The sequence below is a fragment of the Gossypium hirsutum genome, chromosome A03, assembly GCF_007990345.1.
Source record: "Gossypium hirsutum isolate 1008001.06 chromosome A03, Gossypium_hirsutum_v2.1, whole genome shotgun sequence".
Lineage (NCBI taxonomy): Eukaryota > Viridiplantae > Streptophyta > Magnoliopsida > Malvales > Malvaceae > Gossypium > Gossypium hirsutum.
Genome location: NC_053426.1, coordinates 110,192,759 through 110,213,643, shown reverse-complemented (window position 1 = coordinate 110,213,643; position 20,885 = coordinate 110,192,759). Strand labels below are relative to the sequence as shown.

The window sequence follows — 20,885 nt, the reverse complement described above, 5'->3', positions numbered from 1 at the left end:
CAATTAGGCCTTGTCCAAAAGAGTAGTTAAATTGGGCCAGTTGAACTTTTTACTTTTCTTTTTATAAAAACACCTATCCTCTACTTCTTAATTTTGATATTAAACAAATAGATATTTTAATAATTTACTCACTCACAATTTTAAAGGTTTATTTTTTTTGTCAATTTATTTTACTTTTAATTAGTATAGTAACAACTTTAAAAATGAACTAGATCAAGATCATGCCGTAAATATTTAAATTCGAGCCTAATATATATTTTAAACGAGCTTAATTTATTTGTTTAAATCTATTTTTTAAGTATAATAATTTTATTCAAATCTTTTTAAATTTCAAAAAACTTTCGAGTTTGGAGGAACAGGCTACAGGTCAGATCTAGTTAAGTTCACGGACAAGGTGTTTTAGTTTTTTTTTTTTTAATTTAAATATATATTCATCCAACATTGTACACAAACAGGCTGCTCTGATAATTGAGCGTTTGTTTATGTAACAAGATTTCCTTCTCTGAAAGATTGGCGGTGACTTTAACTCGCAATAGTCTGAAGGTTAGGCTATCTCTCTGTCTTTTCATGGTGTTCCATTTTATTGATTTTCGTGTAAATATTGTCATATATACACATTGGGAATTTGGCATTTCTATTTTACATTGCTTGTAAAATGTTTGTGAAAATGTCTAAATGAAAGAGAAAACAGAAAAACTAAAGCCTTATTAACAGCTATGTTGCCAAGACAAACTCGAATCATGACGAAGCTGCGGGAACTAGCTTTGCGAAATTCTTCCACGAACTTAATTGTTGGAAATCAGTTAAAGCATCGGTATGGGTTCCACACTATTAGACAGACTTGCACAGAGTTTCCAAGGAAGCTCAAGAAAACAGAGAGAAAACCGTGGGTGACAAATATTAATGAATTGAAACGTATTGGTAGAGCAGAGAGGAAAGAAAGACAGATAGTGCGTGAAAGGATTCTACAACCACCCCAAAATGGGTTATTGGTTAACGAATTGATCCCAGTTGCTCATCAAGTTAACGCTGACCGAATCCAACTATTCACTTGTGTTTCTAAGGTTGCCCAGAGTATTGCCATATATTCATGCAGGTAAAAACAGACTAGAAATATGTATATGTATATGCTGACAATGGCTTGTTCTAGGTGGATTATAAATATCAAAAGTGAACTATCATACCGTGGAAGGAGGCTAAACGTATTAAACCCAGAAATGTCTTTCTTAAATATGTAGGCTTGTTATTTTCATTCTGGCCATATAGATATTGATGAAGTTTCTATTCTCTGTCTTTCTCTCATGGTGCAGTGTGTGTGGTGAAGTTCACCTTGGCCATCGACCACATAAGATCAGAACCTGCAATGTTATGGGTAGTGCAGCAAGCAAGGAGCACTGTTGGAGAAGAGGTGCCGTTGAACACGTCTTGCCTCCGGTGGAATCTTTTCATCTCTATGACAGGCTAGGGAGAGCTGTCTCTCATAATGAACGGCTTCAAGTGGATCGGATTCCAGCTATTCTAGAATTGTGTGTCCAAGCAGGCATTGATCTACCTGAGTATCCAACTAGAAGAAGAGTCTTTCCTGCTTACAGTATTTCTGGTAGGGTAATTGACTTTGAGAAGAGATTCCCCAAAGAAGATGCACCTGGCGAAGATATTTATGCATGTGGCTTTTGGCAGAAGAGAAACAATATAAGTGACGATAACAAGTCTGTGGACATGCAGCCTTGTGATCTACAAGGTCAGTTATTGTAGTTATTATACTTTCGGTTCTCAACTTATGATTGATTTCTTATTTATCTGAATAGTTCTGCTTCATATTGTCAAATATACTCGAACCTCTTGGAAAACTTCTCCGGTTAATCGTTGTATAATTATTCTTGAAATTTTGGATGAAAACAGGAGCAAGGTAGTTTCAAATGTAATCTGTTATACGATATGCAAATTTGGCATGGATATAACCTTATAGTTTTCTATTTGGCTACTAGGCTTGATCAAAATTGTTTGATATCTGGTACAGCTACTGCTGTTCGTGGGATGGAGGCATGGGAGAGAATGCGCTCAGGAGCCTCAAGACTTATGGAAACATATGCTGCCCAAACTTGTGGATACTGTTCAGAAATACAGGTAGGACCTAAAGGTCACAGGGTTCGAAATTGTCAAGCCTACAAGCATCAGATGAGGGATGGGCAGCATGCATGGCAGGAGGCAACGATTGATGATGTAGTTCCTCCTGTGTATGTCTGGCACGTACGAGATACTCAAAGCGAGAAACCACTAGTAAATGAGTTGAAGAAGTACTATGGTATGTTGCCTGCTGTGGTGGAGATGTTTGCACAGGCTGGTGCTAGTGTGCCCAATGATTATGTTGTTATGATGAGGGAAGACGTTGCTGTACCTGAATGGGATGAAGAAAAGTTGGTTGTTTAAAGCATTGCTCTGAATTGCATACATGGATAGCTGAAGCTTTTGTGTAGGTTAAGTTTTATGTAGCAATGACAAATTATATTCGGAATTGGGGTATCTAACTGGCGGTTGCAAAGAAATGATGAAAGTTTGTCAGAGTTTTCTCACCCTAATGATTAGTTAGTTAACAAATCGGAAAAACTCTTGAACTTTAACATCGTTCTTACAGGATGGTTCATTTGTGAATAGATCTCACGGAGCCAGATTGTGAAGTTCTCCAAACTCTCTCCGGAAATATCGATCTCATCTCTTGGTCTAAAGTTATTGCTAGTATGTTCTTCAAACTTTTTAATCATGCTCGTCCTATCATGCTTTCTTGCTCATCTTTTTCTCTCTAAAACCTGGTTCTTTTAGCCATTGGTAAGCTTAGTTTGATTTTGGTTCTTCCTGGTGGAAATCACTAACGCTTTTATGTTTCAGGCTCTTCAAAGCTTCAGTCTTTGCTCCAGCGGAGGAGTTGCAATAATGCAGAAATATAAAACGATGCGGCTCTGGAATTTCTATCATCAATTGAAAGAGAGATACTGTTTCATTGCTGTTGCTTTTTGTATTAAAAAGGACGTCTGAAAGCTATAAACTGTTTCAACTAGACATTAAAGCTATTTATCAGAATCCGATTTGGTAAAAGATTCGTATCAGTGAAATTCCATTTTAATTTGTTGAACATACTTCATTCAATGTAGAATCATAAATTTTTAGTTTCTGACTTTCAGTTCAGTCAACTCAGAAGCTTAAATTTTGTTTACATAAAAGGCATTTCATAAAACTATTAGATATGTATTCATTGACAACGGTAACATTATTTTGTAGGAAATTGCAAACAGCTGCTGATGGTTCCGGACATAGATATAAAGGTATAATCATTTAAATATCTAGAAGAACCTTTAAAATTTTGAGTATATCCGAACACACTTCTTTTGAATCTCAGTAACAAAGGATCGCTGCAATTTCATGTCTGAACTATGCACCAATCATTGCAGTAGAGCTTTGTCAAGAACATTTGGTTAGTCTCATTTGAAGCTTTTTGCAGTAATGTTTTGATATTTTAAATATATTTCATTATGTAAGAATATGTTGTTCTGAACTTCTCTTTTCTGGGTTCGACACATGCGTCCAAATTTCACCAATGATGGAACAGCAGATAAGATTGTAGCCATGTTTTAAATAAGTCAAACCCCATAACCAAAAGACTCCCAATTATTAGGTGAGAATGAAGGGGATGTGTGCATGAATGAACCCCCATTAATGGCGTTGAAAATTGAAGTGGCAGTAATTAAAATGGGTGCAGGATAAATGCTTTTGACAATTAACGGAACCGACACGGTGAAGTGAGACATCTAGATTTCGTGATGTTGATATCATCTTAGGAAATAAAATGTTGCTTATATTTATATATGTATATATATAATATCACATCATCTAAGTAATTTTTAATTTAATATTATAATTTTTGTTATATATAATACATATATCAAATATATCAAATATTGTTTGGTTTGGTTGTGATATAAGTTATGGTACATGTTGAGTGTTTTTGTGAGTATCCTTTTCATCGTTATGGAGGTTAAATTTTTTTTTTATAAGGTATGGTCTTTGGATGTAGCGTACTAGGTAAGCCTCTATGCATGTCAACACGTATCCTATTCTAAGGTTAACACGTGCCTCTTGAGTGTGGGACTGCCTACATGATGGTGTTGAACCCATCATATGCGAACCCATATAAGTGAACTGTATGGTTTGGTTACTAAAGAATAGAGGATTAGGTTAGTCTTAATCGAGTAACGAATCAAGAATGACGAACACAATAACAATACACAATAACATGAAAAGCACATTGGTAATGCAGTTCGATACACTATTTTCTTTGACGAGACTTTGATAAGATAAAAAAGAAATAACAAATTCTAAATTACAAATATAACCTTTTTATTTTTATTTTTTTAAAATTTTGGTGTCTACTAATTTTGAGGTTTAAAGGTTGTAACTTATTTTTTTAGTGTAGGGATTTTTTTTATAGAAATAAATAGCTTTTAAGCAATTACATTAATAAACAATCTTTGTACTCGCATTCCTATTAGCATGTAGTGTCTTTTGAATTGTACTTCGCGAACTTAGTCATTTGATTCGTAACCATATTCTATGACCTTTGTACATGTCAAATTTTATTTTCCAATTGAGATTAAAGTGACAACTAATTAATTACATTTTGGCTAAACTACTAGAACCAGCTCCATTAATTAACAAAGTCTCCACTAAAATAGTATTATCTGAATTCTTTCGCCTATACTATGTAAATTTTAGAAATAGTTAAATTACAAATATTAGAACTAATTAAACCTTAAATGAGAAAGATGTAAACTTTAGAAAGAGGTTAATTACAAATATTGAAATGATATTAAAAAGGTTAAAACAGATGATGTGTACACCTTATCGATTTAATATTTATAATTATAAATATTGTATTTGTTCTTTTCTCAAATTATTTTACTTGTCAACTTTTCATACTTTGCACAAAAAACCAAAAAGAGTAGTTTTATTTTATTTATTGCAATATATGCAAGTGAGAATTGGAGATTTGTAGAAGTTCGACACATGTCCTATTGCCCAGGACAAAGATTCGGGACCCACATGCCACGTGCAGCATCATGGTTACAGTTAGCACCATGACCAAAGTGAAATGAGAGAAAGGGCGCGTGGATTGTTCAGTGCCTCGCTCTGTCAATGAAATGGCTGGGCCCCACCGACACTCCCTCAAAGTCTTGCTGGCCCCACTAGGCACTCTCCTCTTCATCCTATCATTCTCAATGCATGCCACCTGTCCCGGATAAACCCTTAAACATCCACGCCCATATGTCGCAGCACACAATTCCCATACGCTTATCGGTCATCATATCCCCTCTCCCCTCTTTTCCCTCCATACGGCAGAGGATTATAGATTAGTCTCTTGTCTTCATGGATTCTCTGTGAAGTGTAAGCCTTACTCTTCTTCTCAGTAAGCCCTCTTTTAATTTATTTTATTAATGGAGAATTACTCTTATAACTCATACCCAGACTCCGGCAACTCTTCGCCACGGTCCCGAGAAATCGACTTCGAAAACCCGCCGCCATGGGACGACCAACCGCAACATGCTCAAAATTACAAGGCCAAGTTTATGTGCAGCTATGGAGGCAAGATCCACCCTCGCCCTCATGACAATCAGCTGTCTTACATCGGTGGAGAGACCAAGATCCTAGCTGTTGAACGCACTATCAAATTCTCCTCCATGATCTCCAAGCTCTCAGCTCTTTGCGACGGTGGCGACGGTGAGGTTTCGTTCAAGTACCAGCTCCCCGGTGAAGACCTTGACGCCCTTATTTCTGTCACTAATGATGATGATCTCGAGCACATGATGCATGAGTATGATCGGCTTTATCGAGCCTCGGCTAAGCCAGCGAGGATGCGGCTTTTCATATTTCCGGCGACTGACTCAGGGAATTTCGGTTCCGAAGGGGCGAAATCGGAGCGGGAAGGGTTCGTAGAGGCATTAAATTCCGGCACGACTCCGGGTGGAGTTGTGATTCCACCAAACAATGTGGATTTCTTGTTTGGGATTGAAAAGGGGATGCCTCAACCTCCGCCGGTGAAAATCCGTGATCCCGTGGTGGAACCGGTGAACCCACCTCCGCCTCCGATACCGGAAGTCGTGGGGACAGATCATGTTTTGAATCCCGTTGAAATTCAGAGACAGTTACAGGAATTGCAAAGACTTCAAATTCGGGATCAAGAACAGCTCGCTATGTATCGAAAGAAGACTGAAGACGCTGCTTCCATGGCTTATACTGGGGAATACTACGCACAGAAGATGCCTGAAAAAGCACCGCCGGTGAACATACCGGTAACTTTCCAACAACATGTGCCAGCTACAGCTGGATTCTGGTCGGATAAACCAATTTCCGCCGGAGGTTTCCCTGCAACCATAACTACAAACCCCGGCCCACCTCCGCACTCTGAACATCCAGTCTACATGATCCCAGCACAAGGACATGCTCCGGCCACCGTCTACCACGCGCCTCCACAAGTTCCAGCTCCAGCTTCTGCACCAGCAACGCAACAAATGGTTCGACCGGTAACCGGACAAGCCGGTCAAGGCTACTACACCAACGTACAGAGAATTCCATCCGAAGTCTACCGGGAGCAACCCGTTTACAACATGGTGGCACAACCTTCACCGACACAACACCCGCCAATATCCGGCATGACACAGCAAATGGTGAGGCCGCAAAGCGGAGGGGTACCAGATTCTACATACGCACATATGGCAGCGTACGACAGGCGAGTTTATTATACTGCCCCAGGGGGTGTTATGGTGCCGCCTCAGTATCAAGGCGTTGGTGTGGCGGTTAGCGGTGAAATGAGAGGCAGCGCCGGTGCGGGCGGCGAGATTAAAGTGGGAAATAAAGGTTCACAAGGTTCAGTTTGATTTTTTTTTTTATTATTATCAAAGGTTCAGTTTGATTGATTATCAAAGAATTTGGAAGTATATTTCATTAGTTTCAATTGGTATTACAATACCTGTTGCTATACTAAGTATAATTTAAGTTATTTCCACTTGAATCACTGTGTTTTTTGTTTTTTGTTTTTTTATGCTATACGAGATTATGATTTTGTGAATATTATTATGCTGTTGCTTTGATTTTACCCATTTTCTTTTCTTTTTCCAAATCTTATCAATACTGATGTTTCAATTCAGAGTTTAAGCAGCTGCAAATTGGGATTGTTCTATTTCTTTCTTATACTCACTGTTCCACTTTCATCGTGATTGGCGAATCAATGCTTGTGGAAAGTATGGAACTTCCTTTTTCCCACTTTTTCTTTCTTCTGCCTTTCAATGGCGACTGTCAACGTTGATTGACCTTTTCTTTGTTAAGGAATATTTATAACTTTTGCTATTGTTTTATTTCTTTTCTGATCCACCATTCCAGTGATTATAAAAGAACTCATAACTTGAATTAAATAAAAAGTTCAAAAATATTTTTTTTTATTTTAATTTATCTTTTTACATTTACTATTAATTCACCCACAACAACTTTACCCATGAAATAAGTTTTGGGAAAAATATGTAGTGTGTTAGATTCTAACCCATTACTTACTAATCATCATCACTCCATTTTCTTTTCATGAATGGCAAGCTATCAAAGAAAAAGAAGGCAGGGTTGAAAATTGAATTTTCAAGCTTAGAGTCCCTTTCTCAAATTTATTCACTAGAAAATTCATTTTTTATATGTATTTTTCTTAGTGTTTATTTGAATAAAAAATTCAATTCAACGAGAAATTAATTAATTATTTAAAAAATGTATTACTCTCTTTTAAGAAAATATCTTTTTCTTTTATAATAAGAGTTTTACTGACTGATTTTTTTTTTATACTATCGAACATGACATAGAAAATTATAATGTAATTACATTAGGTTAACCAAATACATGACATAGAAAATTATAATGTAATTACATTCGGTTAACCAAATACGTCTAGAGAATTATAATTATTTGTAATTACAAGAGAGTATAATGTAATTACACTTTCATTCCATTATTATGTGTTGTTCAAACTGATCTTTAATATAACTCAAGTAATTTTGTGTGAATTTAATAATTTTAAGTATCTCACAATAAAACTTCTAGTTATATATGCACTAGGGATGAAAATTTTTACATCCACAAATGTGTTGTGATTTTATCACATGTCCTATTTATTTATTTATTTTTAACGGATTGTTAAAAAAATTCACGACCAAAGTTAAGATGGTTACATGTCTATTTTTTAAAATGAAAATTTATTTAACTTATTCCATAAATAAAATCATACAATTCAAGGTGGGTGGTGGGGGGACAACAAACACTTATCATAGGCAATGAAGGACAAGCTTCATAAACACAATAAAGGTTTTAGCCTCAGCATCAATATAATATTGTAGCACGTTGACAATTAGCTTTGTCACAACTCGAGCACGACGTATTTAGAGTAATTGCAAGCACTAAATACGATAAAGAAACTAGTTTTGGATGATCCCAAGTTGTAGGTAAAAATTAGCAAAAGAAGCAAGCATCCACCAAATTAAAAAGGATAACGACAAAACTATCCTTAAAATCAATTATAAAAGCAAGAGTAAACAAGATGCTATGAGAGCACACAAAACTTCTAAAATTAAATATTTATTAAACAACGAAAAAAAACACAAAACTTAAAGCAACATAAGTCTAAACTTATGAAATCATTCATTATTCTGAATTACTCTCAAAATAGAAACAAATTAGAAAACCAACAAAGAGTCATCCACTTTTCAAGAGAAATTACTGGAGGTCAGTGAAATTTCAAAGACGACAGACACTGTCATCTATCTATCACGACTTATGAAGACAACAAAGATACTCATAAATAAATATGCAAACTAAAAAGCGAAAAGGCATGTAAAGTTAATGAAAAAGAAGGAAAATAAAAAGAGAGTTAAATGGAAAGAAAAAAAAAAACAAGTTAAAAAATTATCTATCTATCGCTCTCCAGGTGACTTGTACAAGGAAGTTGCGGGTAAGTGAAGAAAGCCCCGTTATGTTAGTGATTTAGAGACAAAGCATATAAGGAATTTATTTTTATTTTATTTTTAACTGATTGAAATTTTAATTATAGATTTTTTTGTCAACAAGTTGATATGTTTCTCAAAGAAAAGGGACCTACATGAGATTTTTAATCAAGTTGAAAGCTATAATAGCATTAGCCATTGCCTTTTTGACAAGCAATCTTCAAAAAAACTATTGATGAGGACAAATCGTTTGTTGATACTTGAATATTAGTTGGTAAATTATTGTCCTTTCTCTATTTCTAAACCATGTCTCTATCAATTCCCACCCAAAACAAAAATAAATCACTTAATTAGTTAAATATGTTTAAAAATAAAATTCGATTGGTAAAATAGGTTGATTTTTTTTCATATTTAGGGAAATAAATTGTTTTTGGGAGAATGTGAGAAAATGCGTTTAAATCGTAATTTTTTGATTATTTTAATATAATTAGTTTTTTGTCTGATGATTAAATGTAAGCTTTTATAACATATTAGCTTTTTTGGTTAAACAGTTAAATAATAATGATTTTATCTTTAAGTCTTAAGTTTAATTCCTCTCCTAAACACATTTGTAATTTTTATTTCATATTACTTTAAGTTTTTTTTAGTTAATAAATATATTATTTTGTTTTTTGTTTTTAATTTATTTTTTAATTAATACTTTTTTTTTATTTATAAAATTAAATAATGAATATAATGGATAAGTACTCATAATGAAAAGACAAAAAACAAAAAAATGGCACCATCAAAAGTGTTGTGTGTTGGATATTTAATGAAGAAAAGCATGAAAAAGTCTATCAATATTTGAAAAAGCATGGAAAAGAATGGATAACTACAAGTATAATACATTTAACATATGTAATGTAGGAGTGTTCTAACGGTTAATCGGTCAATTGAATTGATTTAGTATTAATTGAATTAATCAAAATTTTTAATCTTTTAATTGTTAATCAAGTTCAATTTTTTTAAAAAATTAACCGAACCGAAATTTATATATTTTTATTTTTTGCTAAAACAAGTATAAAGCATATCTAAATAAATAAATCGATAGTGTTCATTTAATCGAATTAATCAAATTAAAACTACATATAATTTATATTATTAATTATAAAGTTCGGTTAATTACCCAATTTCGAATCGAATTAACAAATAACTGAAATTTCAAAAAATTATTAATTGACATCCGACTAAATTATAACCAATTGATTAATTGGATTAAATTAGTTCGGTCAGTTAATTCCATTTTAACCGAAATTTGAACAACCTAATATGATGTAAGGCAAAACAAGAAAATTAATCTCACCCTCTGTATTTTAGTAACTTAATTATAATTTTTTTATTTAATCACTAAATTTCTCAAAATTATATGTATATTTTTAAATTATCCTGTCATTAAATTCATAATGGACCAAATAATAAATTTAACTATTTCATGTTTACAAATAAATTTAAATATGCTAAAGGTCCTTATACTATTTTAAATTTTAAAATTTAGTCTCTATATTTTTTTATTTAAAAATATTGGTCCCTCAATCAACTTTTCCATTAGAATTATTGATGTGGCTATTATAAAAAAAAGTAATATAACTCTTTTAGCCCTCAACATTTACTTTATTTTTGTCAATTTGATCCTTACTCTTTAAAAATACATAAATAATTACAAAATTGATTTAAAAAATAAAATTTCCTTTTTTTTATTTTCAATAGAAAATATAAAAAAGTGAAAAATTAAAAACTCTTTAAAGTTAAAAAATAAAAATCATTTTAAAAAATATTTTTAAATAATTTAAAAATATGAAAATATAAAAATTTCCAAAACTTTAAATTTATATTAAATAAAAAATAGAAAATTAAATATTAAATAAAATTCCTATTTCTAATATATATATTGATTAAATCTACATCTTCCTCATATCTCTTGTCACTTCTCCAAAATATGAATATTAAATTTTATCCAAATCTGATCATATTTATAATAGATTAACCTAAACTGGTTTTAAAATCTTAAAAAGTTAAAATAAATTAATTTATACTATTTTAATTGTAGCGACGTAAAAATTTAGCTTTACTTGGTCGCTAATTGTGGCGATCTATTAAAAACTCGAAAACTCGAAAACTGAAATTTGATTTTGGAATAAAAGAGAGTCGCCACCGATCCTTTATCTTAGGTGTGATCGGACACCTAATAAATAATTTTTTTTTGAAAAGACATTTACTTTAAAACATGAAGGCCAAATTTAGATCTACGTGAAAATCCAGAGAAAAATTAGGGTTCTGGAGTCGGTTACGCGCGAAGAAGGTATTAGCACCCTCGCGACGCCCAAAATTGGTATCTTATAAACATGTGTTGTCTTGATTTTCAAAAATACGAGTTCAATATAACATTTAGTCGTGATCCAATTGAAAAGACGAGAAACTTTAGTTTTTGGTTTTTTTAGAAGGGTGTTCCGTCTTTAACACGAGCCGACAAATTCCATCCAACATAACGATGAAATTCAATGACTTAATGTTAAATCGGTACATTGCCTTGATTATTGAAATTAATTAGAAAATACGAATGGGATTTTCGAAGTAATGTAAATGAAATTGAGATGTAATAAATGGAAAAACTAGAAATATATTGAAGCAAATAACAAATATGACAATAATATTAAAAAACACTAACAAATGCATGCAAGATTAAATATAATTATAATATCAAATACAAGAACACAACGAATATATATATATATACACAATGACATTAAGAGTATGTACATAACATATAAAATATACATATATATAAGATATAAAATATACATATATAAGATATAAGATGTAAAAATATAACATAGTAACTGAAATATATACATGATACGTATGAAGATATGATGCCTAAAAGATACATATGTATAATAATACTAAATATATACATACTAAATACATATATACATAGTATAAATGAACATATACAATATATATTAGGATACTAGAAAACATAGAAAATATATTTATATACTAATTATAATAATAAAAGATGTATGTACACCAAATCACATAAAACAATATTAAAATAAAATGATAAGTGACAATATGAAAAATATCAAGTATATTAATGAGTATAATATTATATGAAAATAATACTATATAAAAATATATACACGTATAATTAAAATATATGTGCTAATATTAATAATAAATATAATAGAAAAAAATGTAATAATAATATATACATGACATATATACAAATACAAAGTAAAAAGGTATATACATTCGTAACGTATAAAACGTATAGACAATATAATATTAAAATATTTGCATAATATGCACACATAATAATAATGTTAAAAAAAACTAATATTAATAGTAATACCAATTTTACATAAAGATATACCTCTATATATTAAAGACATTTACATATATAATAAATATATGACATTAAGACACATACGCCATATGTATAATAAAAATAACAATATACATAATATAAGGATATAAGAGTATTAAAAATATAAAAAATGATGAAGAAATGAGTAAAAATAATATACATAATAATATAATAAGAAAATATTGTAATAAGTACAAAGAAATATCTATATATATATACACATGTATAATAAAATAATAATAACAGTGAAAATAATAATGAAATAATAATAGAAACGATGATACCATGTAAAAGTATATATATATACATACATGTATACTAAAGTATACACTAACATTAATAATAAATATAATATTATTTACTAATAATAATAACATGAAATTAAAGTAACTAAAAATAACATTATATCTAAGTATATACATATACATATGTAATGAAACTATACATTAATATATGAAAATAATAATAATAATAATAATAATAATAATAGTGATAATATTAATAGATACAATAAAAATAACAATACTAAAGTAATTAATTTAGACAGTAAAATAACCAAAAAGGATTAGATTGAGCTGAAAACAAAGTATTTGGGGCGAAATTGAAATAAAAATAAGGAAAAGGACTATTTTGTACGGGCGTGAAACGTTGGGGGACCAAAACAGCAATATTTCCTCTCCCTCAAAACGCAGCGCATCAACAGGGACTAATTTGAAAACCGCAAAAATCATGGGGCCAAATTGAAAACCATAAGAAACTTAATTGCGAACTCTCAGAAAAGCGGAAGGGCCAAATGCGCAAATTTTCCTTCCGGTAAAAAAAACGCGGATCCTGACTTGGAGCGGGTCGGTTCGACCCGACCCGGGTCCCAAAACGTCGCCGTTTTATTTAAAATGGGGGGACCAAAACGGTGCGTTTTGGTCCCCTATAAAAGTCAAATTTTTAAAAAAAAAATTTCATTTGTGCAGCTGAAGAAGAAAAAAAAAAGAAAAGAAGAAAGGGGAGAGGGGAGAGAATCCGGCCAGAGGGGGCACCGGTCCGATTGTCAGCCCGTCGCTGGCGCCGGCGCCGGCCACCGTGTAGAGATAATTTTTTTATATATATATATTTAAAATTTTTATTATTTATAGTTTTATAGATTTGTAATACTCTTTTAATTTTTGTGTATAAAAAACAAGTCTAAAACAATAACGAAAATAAAGAATTTACCTTAGGTTTTATTGCCTTTTTGTTTCTTCAATCTCCGATATACTCTTTTGATTTGATGATATTATTCTATTTAAATACTTATAGAAGTAATATTTGCTCAAAAAATTGAATGGGTTTTTAGTATATTTGATTGGATCTTTTTTTGCCGAACCCCTTTTACATTTTCTTTTGATGACTTTATAGCCGAATGAAATACAAACTTTTTCCTATTTTGTGTTGTCTGCTGTTTCTTTTCTGCCTTCTTGCAGGTACAGAGGGATGGTGGAGGTGACAGTGGCAGAGGGTTGGTGCGACGTTGGTCAGATGGCAGAAGGTTGGTACAGCGCCGAACATAGGGTTAGGTAAAGAGAGGCTAGGGTTTGGGGTCTTGGGCTTCTGTTGGGTGTTGGGTTTAGTTGGGCTAATGGGTATTGGGCTGATGGTTAGCTGACGGGTAAATTTGGGTTTAATTTGTATTGAGTTTATGGGTTTAATGTAAATGGGCTCAAAATTGGCCTATAACATTAATGTTTAAATTATAATATTATAAATTTAACTTTTAAACCTCCTTATTTTTTTTTAAAAATTTATTTTTCGAATCTAATATTTTTATTGGTGCAATCACGAAACCAAACTTTAGATCTGGACGATAACTCGATTTTAATAAAATCACTTCAAACCACTTGATCAGAGAGTAAATGTCAAATGTAAAACTAATAATTTATCATTTATTAAAATAAAAATATATTATATAAAATTTTTAGCATCTTATTAACTTGTACTCGATCAATCATTTAACATTATCTTAAATCTCATGTGTTGACCTGATAGTAAAGGTGTTTATAGCTCCAGGTGTAGCCTGAATTCAAGTCGCTCTAATTTTGTTATTGTTAGGACTTTGTCCGATTCTTGTAATCCACTAAAAATAATCATTCAAAGTTATTAAAAAAATAATAATACCTTTTGATATATCACTTTCCCAAACTAGATAAAGAATAGATAAATTTGGACCAAAAAATAAAATAACAAATAGATGACCTCGTTGCGTGGAAGATGTAATTAATTGTTTGATTTTTTTTTTCTTCTTAAATAGGTGTTTGGATTTTTTTTTTAAAGTTGTTGGGTTGTAAAAATTTCTATCGTATGACCTTCTTTATTTACACCGTCTGCATAAATTAAAAGTTATTTTATTTTTTATTTTTTATAGTTTAATTTTTTTATGAAACAATTTTGAGCGTCATAAATTTATGAATCAAAATTCAAATAACTTTATTCTTTAATCTTCGACACTAACCATTAGATCGATTTAGATTTGAGGTATGTTCTTTTACTTGTCGATGTGCACTAATCCACTATACGAATTGTCGAATCGTCAATTAAAACTCACTAGCCGAATTTTGAAAAAGAGCTTAACAACCTAGTGACTAAAATAAAAACTTTCGAACAGTTCACTGACTTAAATGAAAATTTATGAATAGTTTAGTGACTATTTTATGACTTTTAAAAGTTAAATGATCAAAACGTAAACTTAATAATAGTTTATGATATTAGGTGTAGTTTACCCTTCTTCAAAATGTATATGAAGAAAATAACAATTTATTAACGGGAAATTAGGTTCGGCCTAGCCCGAATTTCGTATGACTATTTTGGATAATTAAATTTCTGTTCTTTTTTTGTGCTCCGTATCATTTTGTAAAATAAAAATTATATAAAATATAAAAAGAAAAAGTATTATCATATTAATTTATTTATTTTTAAATTGTTCTATGCATATAAGGGGTTTTAGTTTTTTTTAAATGAATTGGTAATCTGTTAATTTCATACATAAATATTATTTAAAAAAATATTTTTTAGACTTGAATTTTAATATATTATCTAAAACTTTTAAAATGAATAAAAATTTTAATAAATTATTTAAAATTGTATTTAAAATATTTTTTTATTTTTTAGAGTTAAATATAAAAGTTTTTGAAAATTTTTAAAATTTGAATTTTTTTTAAATGTATAAAAAAAATATTTTAAAACAATTTAGTTTTAATATTATTGATAAAGTGTTATTAAAATTCTTTAAAAATATTTTTCAATATTTTAATTTAAAAAATATTATATGTTTGCAAAAATATATTTATTGTATTAGTTATTATTTTAAATATCTCAAATTATCAATTTTATCTTATGTCTTGGATAATTTAAGTTTTAAAAAAATAAAGTTTATGGATCAAGCTTTTTGTTGTGATAATTTTTATGCATGAAAATAGGATTTAAATATAATTTATTTTTGTTTAAAAAATTATATGTTAATACATTATAAATTGATACAAAATTAGTTTTATTAATATATGCACAGTTGAGTTTATATATTTGTATTGTTAGATATAATAAACTATTAAATTAATTTAATATATTTTTATTAATACATGATTTAAAAATATTTAAAAATTATATTTAAAAATAAAGTATATTAATGAAATAATTGTTAGGATAATTTCTATTAATTTTCTAGAAAAATTATATTGATAAAAGATAATTATTAAAATTTTATCATTTTTAAGGGATAAAAATAATATATATCTACATTTGTAATAAATGCATTTAATATAATTAAAAAATTGAAATACGCACCATAAATCATATGAAAATTTTTAAACAATACATGGGGTATTCCAAAATTTTTGAATGATTTACAAATATGGAAAAAAATCTTATTTTTTTAACAAAATATATATATATATATATTATTCTATAACATTTCACAGATGTTTAAAAAGTATGAGGTTACATTTCTTAAAATTATCTAAATGTGAACCTTATTTTTGTTTAATAAAATAATATAGATGTTAACCCAAAAATTTATCCTATAAAAGAAGGATTACATTTCTTAAAATTTTTTTGAGTAAACTACAAAAATAAACACTTTTATTTGATTTAGATTACATTTTAATCACTTATGTTTGAAATGTTACGTTTTAGTCGCTTACGTTATCGTTTTGTTACAAAATAGTCACTCTGTTGTTAAGCTCTATTATCTCCCTAATGTCAATCCTACGTAACAATCCATATGGGTTTTAAATGTCAATTTAGATATCCAACTAGGATGAGAATATTTTTTTCAGTCAAAATGGAAAAGAAAACTAAAATAAAAAGGAGACGAACAATTTTTCTTTTCCAATCCAAAGTGTAATTAATTTAAAGTTTTTAATTAATTAAATTTATTTAAGTAAAAATCTATTCTAGTCCTAGTTGGATATCCAAGTTGGCATTTAAACTCCATTTGGACTGTCATGTAGGATTGTCGTTAAGGAAGTAATAGATCTTAACGACAGAGTAACCCCTTCGTAACAAAATGATAACGTAAGTGACTAAAACATAACATTTCAAACATAAGTCACTAAAATATAATCTGATACAAACAAAAAGTGACTATTTTTATAATTTACCCCTTTTTATTTATAACTGTTAAAAACAATTGCCTTTCAAAAACAATTAGAGTTTTTTTTATAGATAAATTATTTTGAATATTTTTTTATTTAAAAATTGATAATATATCTATAATATAATTTTGTTAAGAAATAAATTTAATGAATAATTAAAAGTTATAAAAATAAATATAAAAAAGGAGAGATCCCCACACGACAGATATATATAGCTAGTATTCAGTACATTAGCACTATATCTTTTTTATTCCATAAGCAATCTCAAAAAATTGTCATGTGTATATTTTTTTAAATATTTTATTATATCTCTATTGGACACTTGTTAAATCCCTAACTCTACTTGTGGAGTTTAAAAACTCCACTGATAGTATACCAAACCCCTAAACTTGCTTGTGAAGTCTAAAAATTTGTATATTGCTAGTGTGTATTAATTGATATATATATAAATTATAAATATACGAAAATTATTTGGTACACTGTCAGTAAAGTTTTTAGACTCCACAAATAAGATTAGGAGGTTGACAAGTGTCTTAAAGGTATACTAAAATATTAAAAAAGAAGAGACATGCTAATTTTTTAATGTTGTCTGTAGAATAAAAATAATACATTGTTAATTTTTTAATGTAATTTTTCTATATTTTCCATTTGTTAAAACTAAATGAGAAGAAGAAAAGGAAATAAAAAAAAGAAAAAAATTAAATTGTTCAAAAAAAGTATAGAGATTAGTTTTAACAAATGGAAAATATAGAAAAACTACGTTAAGAGTAATGGAGAAGGGAAGAAAACAAATGGAGAAGCAGAAGAGAATAAAAAATAAAGAACATAAAAGAAAAAAAATTGCTCAAAAAGAAAAAATACAGGGACCAATTGTACAATTTAACCTAAAATTTTTGTTTGAAATGATGATTTAACGTGCCACGTCAGCTTACCATTACACTGTTAACAGCAATTAACGGCGATCAGTGACTAAAATGTTACAACACGTTAACGTAAGTGACTAAAATGTAACATTTCAAACATAAATGACTAAAATGTAATCTGATGTAAATAAAAGTGATTATTTTGATAGTTTACCCTAAATCAAATATCAGTTAAATAAACAATCCACGTGAACAGGAAGTTTAAGACCTTTCAATATATATATATATAATATGATTATAGAAAAGTATCTTACTTAGCACGGTTTATTTAAGGAGAGGTAGAATTAATAAGTATTAATATTTCTTTTTTAAAAGAATTAACATCACTTTCGGCACAAAAGTAAATGCTGAATTTTTTTTATAGCTATCATTTTAAATTAGTGAATAAACAAGTAAAAGGAATTTTCCTGAATTAATGTAATAAAATGATTCCATTCGAATAAAGGCATAGTTGTTAGAAAATTATTATTCTATAACCATGAATCTAATTTAGATTAATTTTAAAAAAAGTGAATATCCATTCAATAGATCACAATTTGGATTTGTAGTTATATGAATTTTTTTTATCATATTAGCCATTAATTTTATTATTTGGTGGTTTTTTATGTTTGTTACGATTTATATTTGAAGTTTATGATTGTCGCTCTCAATAATATTATTTTTAAAATTTGAATATATATATTTATTTAAAAATATATTATATCTTACCATTAATCTAACACTTATTAATTATTTAGCTTCAAACATTTAAATTCAATGAAAAGAATATATGCTAAAGGATTTAAGAAAATATATAATAGACTGCTGCTATATTCTCTCTCAAATAATGAGCTTAATTGTCAATCAACAGTGGCGTGTGCCAAGCATATTCTAATCATAATTTAGAGGGTTGTGAGTTAATTAGATATTAATTTATTTAAAAAATAAAAAAATAAAAAATAATTATTGTTGTATTGATATTGGGAATTTTAAAAAAAAGCCTTCACTACTTCGCTTATAAATTATTCGATAAATATTTTTTTATAAATATATTTTCTCATACAAATTTTACTTTCATATAATCTAATTTGTTTAAAGAAAGGAATATGAATAAAAAAATAAGGAATAAGGGAAAAAATCCAATAAAGCAAGGGGTGGAATTGCTTGCTTAAGTCGGCAATGACACGAGAGCATAATTGAGAGAATTTTGCTCGTGTACGGTAAAAGGGTGGAATTTTACGGTTTAGGCCTTTTTGAGAGAGTTTATTTTTGTGTTCAATCTACGCTCGTATCATTATTGGTACATGATATTAACGAGAGTTAAGAAAGAGGAAAAGGATGGTTTTAAAGAAGATTGATTCATCTAAGACGAAGCCGAGAATCGAGAAAGTTAGAGAATTCATGGAAAATTACTTCTATTAGGATTTGTAGAGAAGGAACAAGAACTCCTAATGTTATGTTTTGAGAGTATTTATAAGTATGTCATAATTTCTGAGTGATCTTCTCTTAAAAAGAATGCGCCCGTTAATAGCGGATGATCTAACAGAGAATCCAATCGAGTGGTTAAGGATAAATGATCTCTCATGTGGATGGTATGAAGCACGCAAGTGGTTGGTCACTAAACAATCATCCGAACAAGATAAAGTGGAGGGTTATTCGTGGGTCTCTTCGATTAGTTTTCGTGTTGTCATGTGTCCCAATCAAGGGAAGGGTATAACAATTATAATGACAAATTTTTCCATTAAAGTTTACGTATCCTACCAATCTAATCTTGATTTGACAAATTTAATCTACAATATTTATACATTTTATCAATTTAATCCTAATTGTTCTTTTATAAAACTCGAAGTGTTTTTAAGAGAAATTTACCACCACCTCTTCAATTATCACTTTACATATTAAACATTTAAACTTTGATTTAATTGTATACACTAAAAATAAATAAAATTAGTTATTTTTAAAATAAAAAATATAACTATTTAAGTATGTAAATATTGATATCAGTAATTTTAAAAATTTATATTTACAACTCCTCGAAATTAAACATCATTAAAATTCATAAATAATTTTAAAATTTATAAAAAAAAATTTATTCTAACTTTTTAATTTTCTCTTGTATTAAGTCAGGTTACATTTTGTTCCCCTTCTAAAAAAAAGACAATTTAGTCCATGTACGATAGATTAAAAGTAAATTTATCTTTTTATTAAAAAATTCATATATTTTTACTATTAAAAATTAAATTATGTACGTTAGAATCAGGTACATGTAATACACCATGTGTAACTGTCTTGTTATTATGTTAGCTACACAAGTTTTTAATAGTAGAAATAGATAAAATTTTTAATAAAAATGATCAATTTATTCTTTAATCTAACGTATAAAGATTAACTTATTTTAAATAAAAAAAAGCAAATACAATCTAAAAAGATTTCACGTTACCACAAAAACCCTAAAGTACAACAAAATAGAAAATTCGTATACGGTGTGTAAAGAATATTGGTTTAGAAGACGCAGGAAATGCCCGAATTTGAACAAATATTCGAAAATTCCCTTTCACGAAACTTCGAAACGGAAATAAAGTGCAAAATAGAAAGCATTCAACTGCTTTTATACCCAGCCCTTTCATTGCCACTATTTTTGTTCCTTGTATTAATTTCTTAATGAGGGTAGAGATGAGGATTGCCTAGAGACGAAGTCAAAACATATATAATTATATTTTTCACATTTTACTTCTCAATCCGCTATTTATATTTGCACGTTAACATATATATATAAATATATCTACATGAATCTATATTTTATCAAAACGATACATCAAAACACACCGGAATAAGAATAATACACCCACAGACATTGTATTCGTTACTTCGCTTTTGCAGCTTGTTAAAGAGAACTTTTCTTTTCCTTTCCTTGCCGACACCATATATTCTCTTA

The 20,885-nt window shown here is 29.2% G+C and overlaps 2 protein-coding genes across 6 annotated transcripts; both read left to right on the top strand.

The window, feature by feature from the left end:
• The first annotated feature begins 14 nt into the window (after positions 1–14).
• On the top strand, positions 15–3,974 carry LOC107886987 (APO protein 3, mitochondrial). 4 transcript variants are annotated; one of them, XM_041101898.1, is made up of 9 exons: positions 157–543; positions 715–1,096; positions 1,311–1,741; positions 2,021–2,473; positions 2,636–2,736; positions 2,887–3,087; positions 3,277–3,320; positions 3,395–3,469; positions 3,608–3,974. In XM_041101898.1, exons 2-4 carry the CDS (start codon positions 717–719, stop codon positions 2,428–2,430), a joined length of 1,221 nt encoding a protein of 406 aa, XP_040957832.1. In that variant the 5' UTR covers positions 157–543; positions 715–716; the 3' UTR covers positions 2,431–2,473; positions 2,636–2,736; positions 2,887–3,087; positions 3,277–3,320; positions 3,395–3,469; positions 3,608–3,974. The 4 variants fall into 4 exon arrangements, with proteins under 4 accessions (XP_016666590.1, XP_016666591.1, XP_040957832.1 ...); XM_041101891.1 differs by having other exon boundaries at positions 158–543; positions 3,395–3,974; XM_016811102.2 differs by lacking the exon at positions 3,608–3,974 and having other exon boundaries at positions 90–543; positions 2,021–2,736; positions 3,395–3,550.
• An 876-nt stretch (positions 3,975–4,850) lies between these two features.
• Positions 4,851–7,117, top strand: LOC107886988 (uncharacterized). 2 transcript variants are annotated; one of them, XM_016811108.2, is made up of 2 exons: positions 5,016–5,436; positions 5,518–7,117. In XM_016811108.2, the coding sequence occupies exon 2, from the start codon at positions 5,619–5,621 to the stop codon at positions 6,924–6,926; it is 1,308 nt and encodes a 435-aa protein (XP_016666597.2). In that variant the 5' UTR covers positions 5,016–5,436; positions 5,518–5,618; the 3' UTR covers positions 6,927–7,117. The 2 variants fall into 2 exon arrangements, with proteins under 2 accessions (XP_040957822.1, XP_016666597.2); XM_041101888.1 differs by having other exon boundaries at positions 4,851–7,117.
• Positions 7,118–20,885: the final 13,768 nt, after the last annotated feature.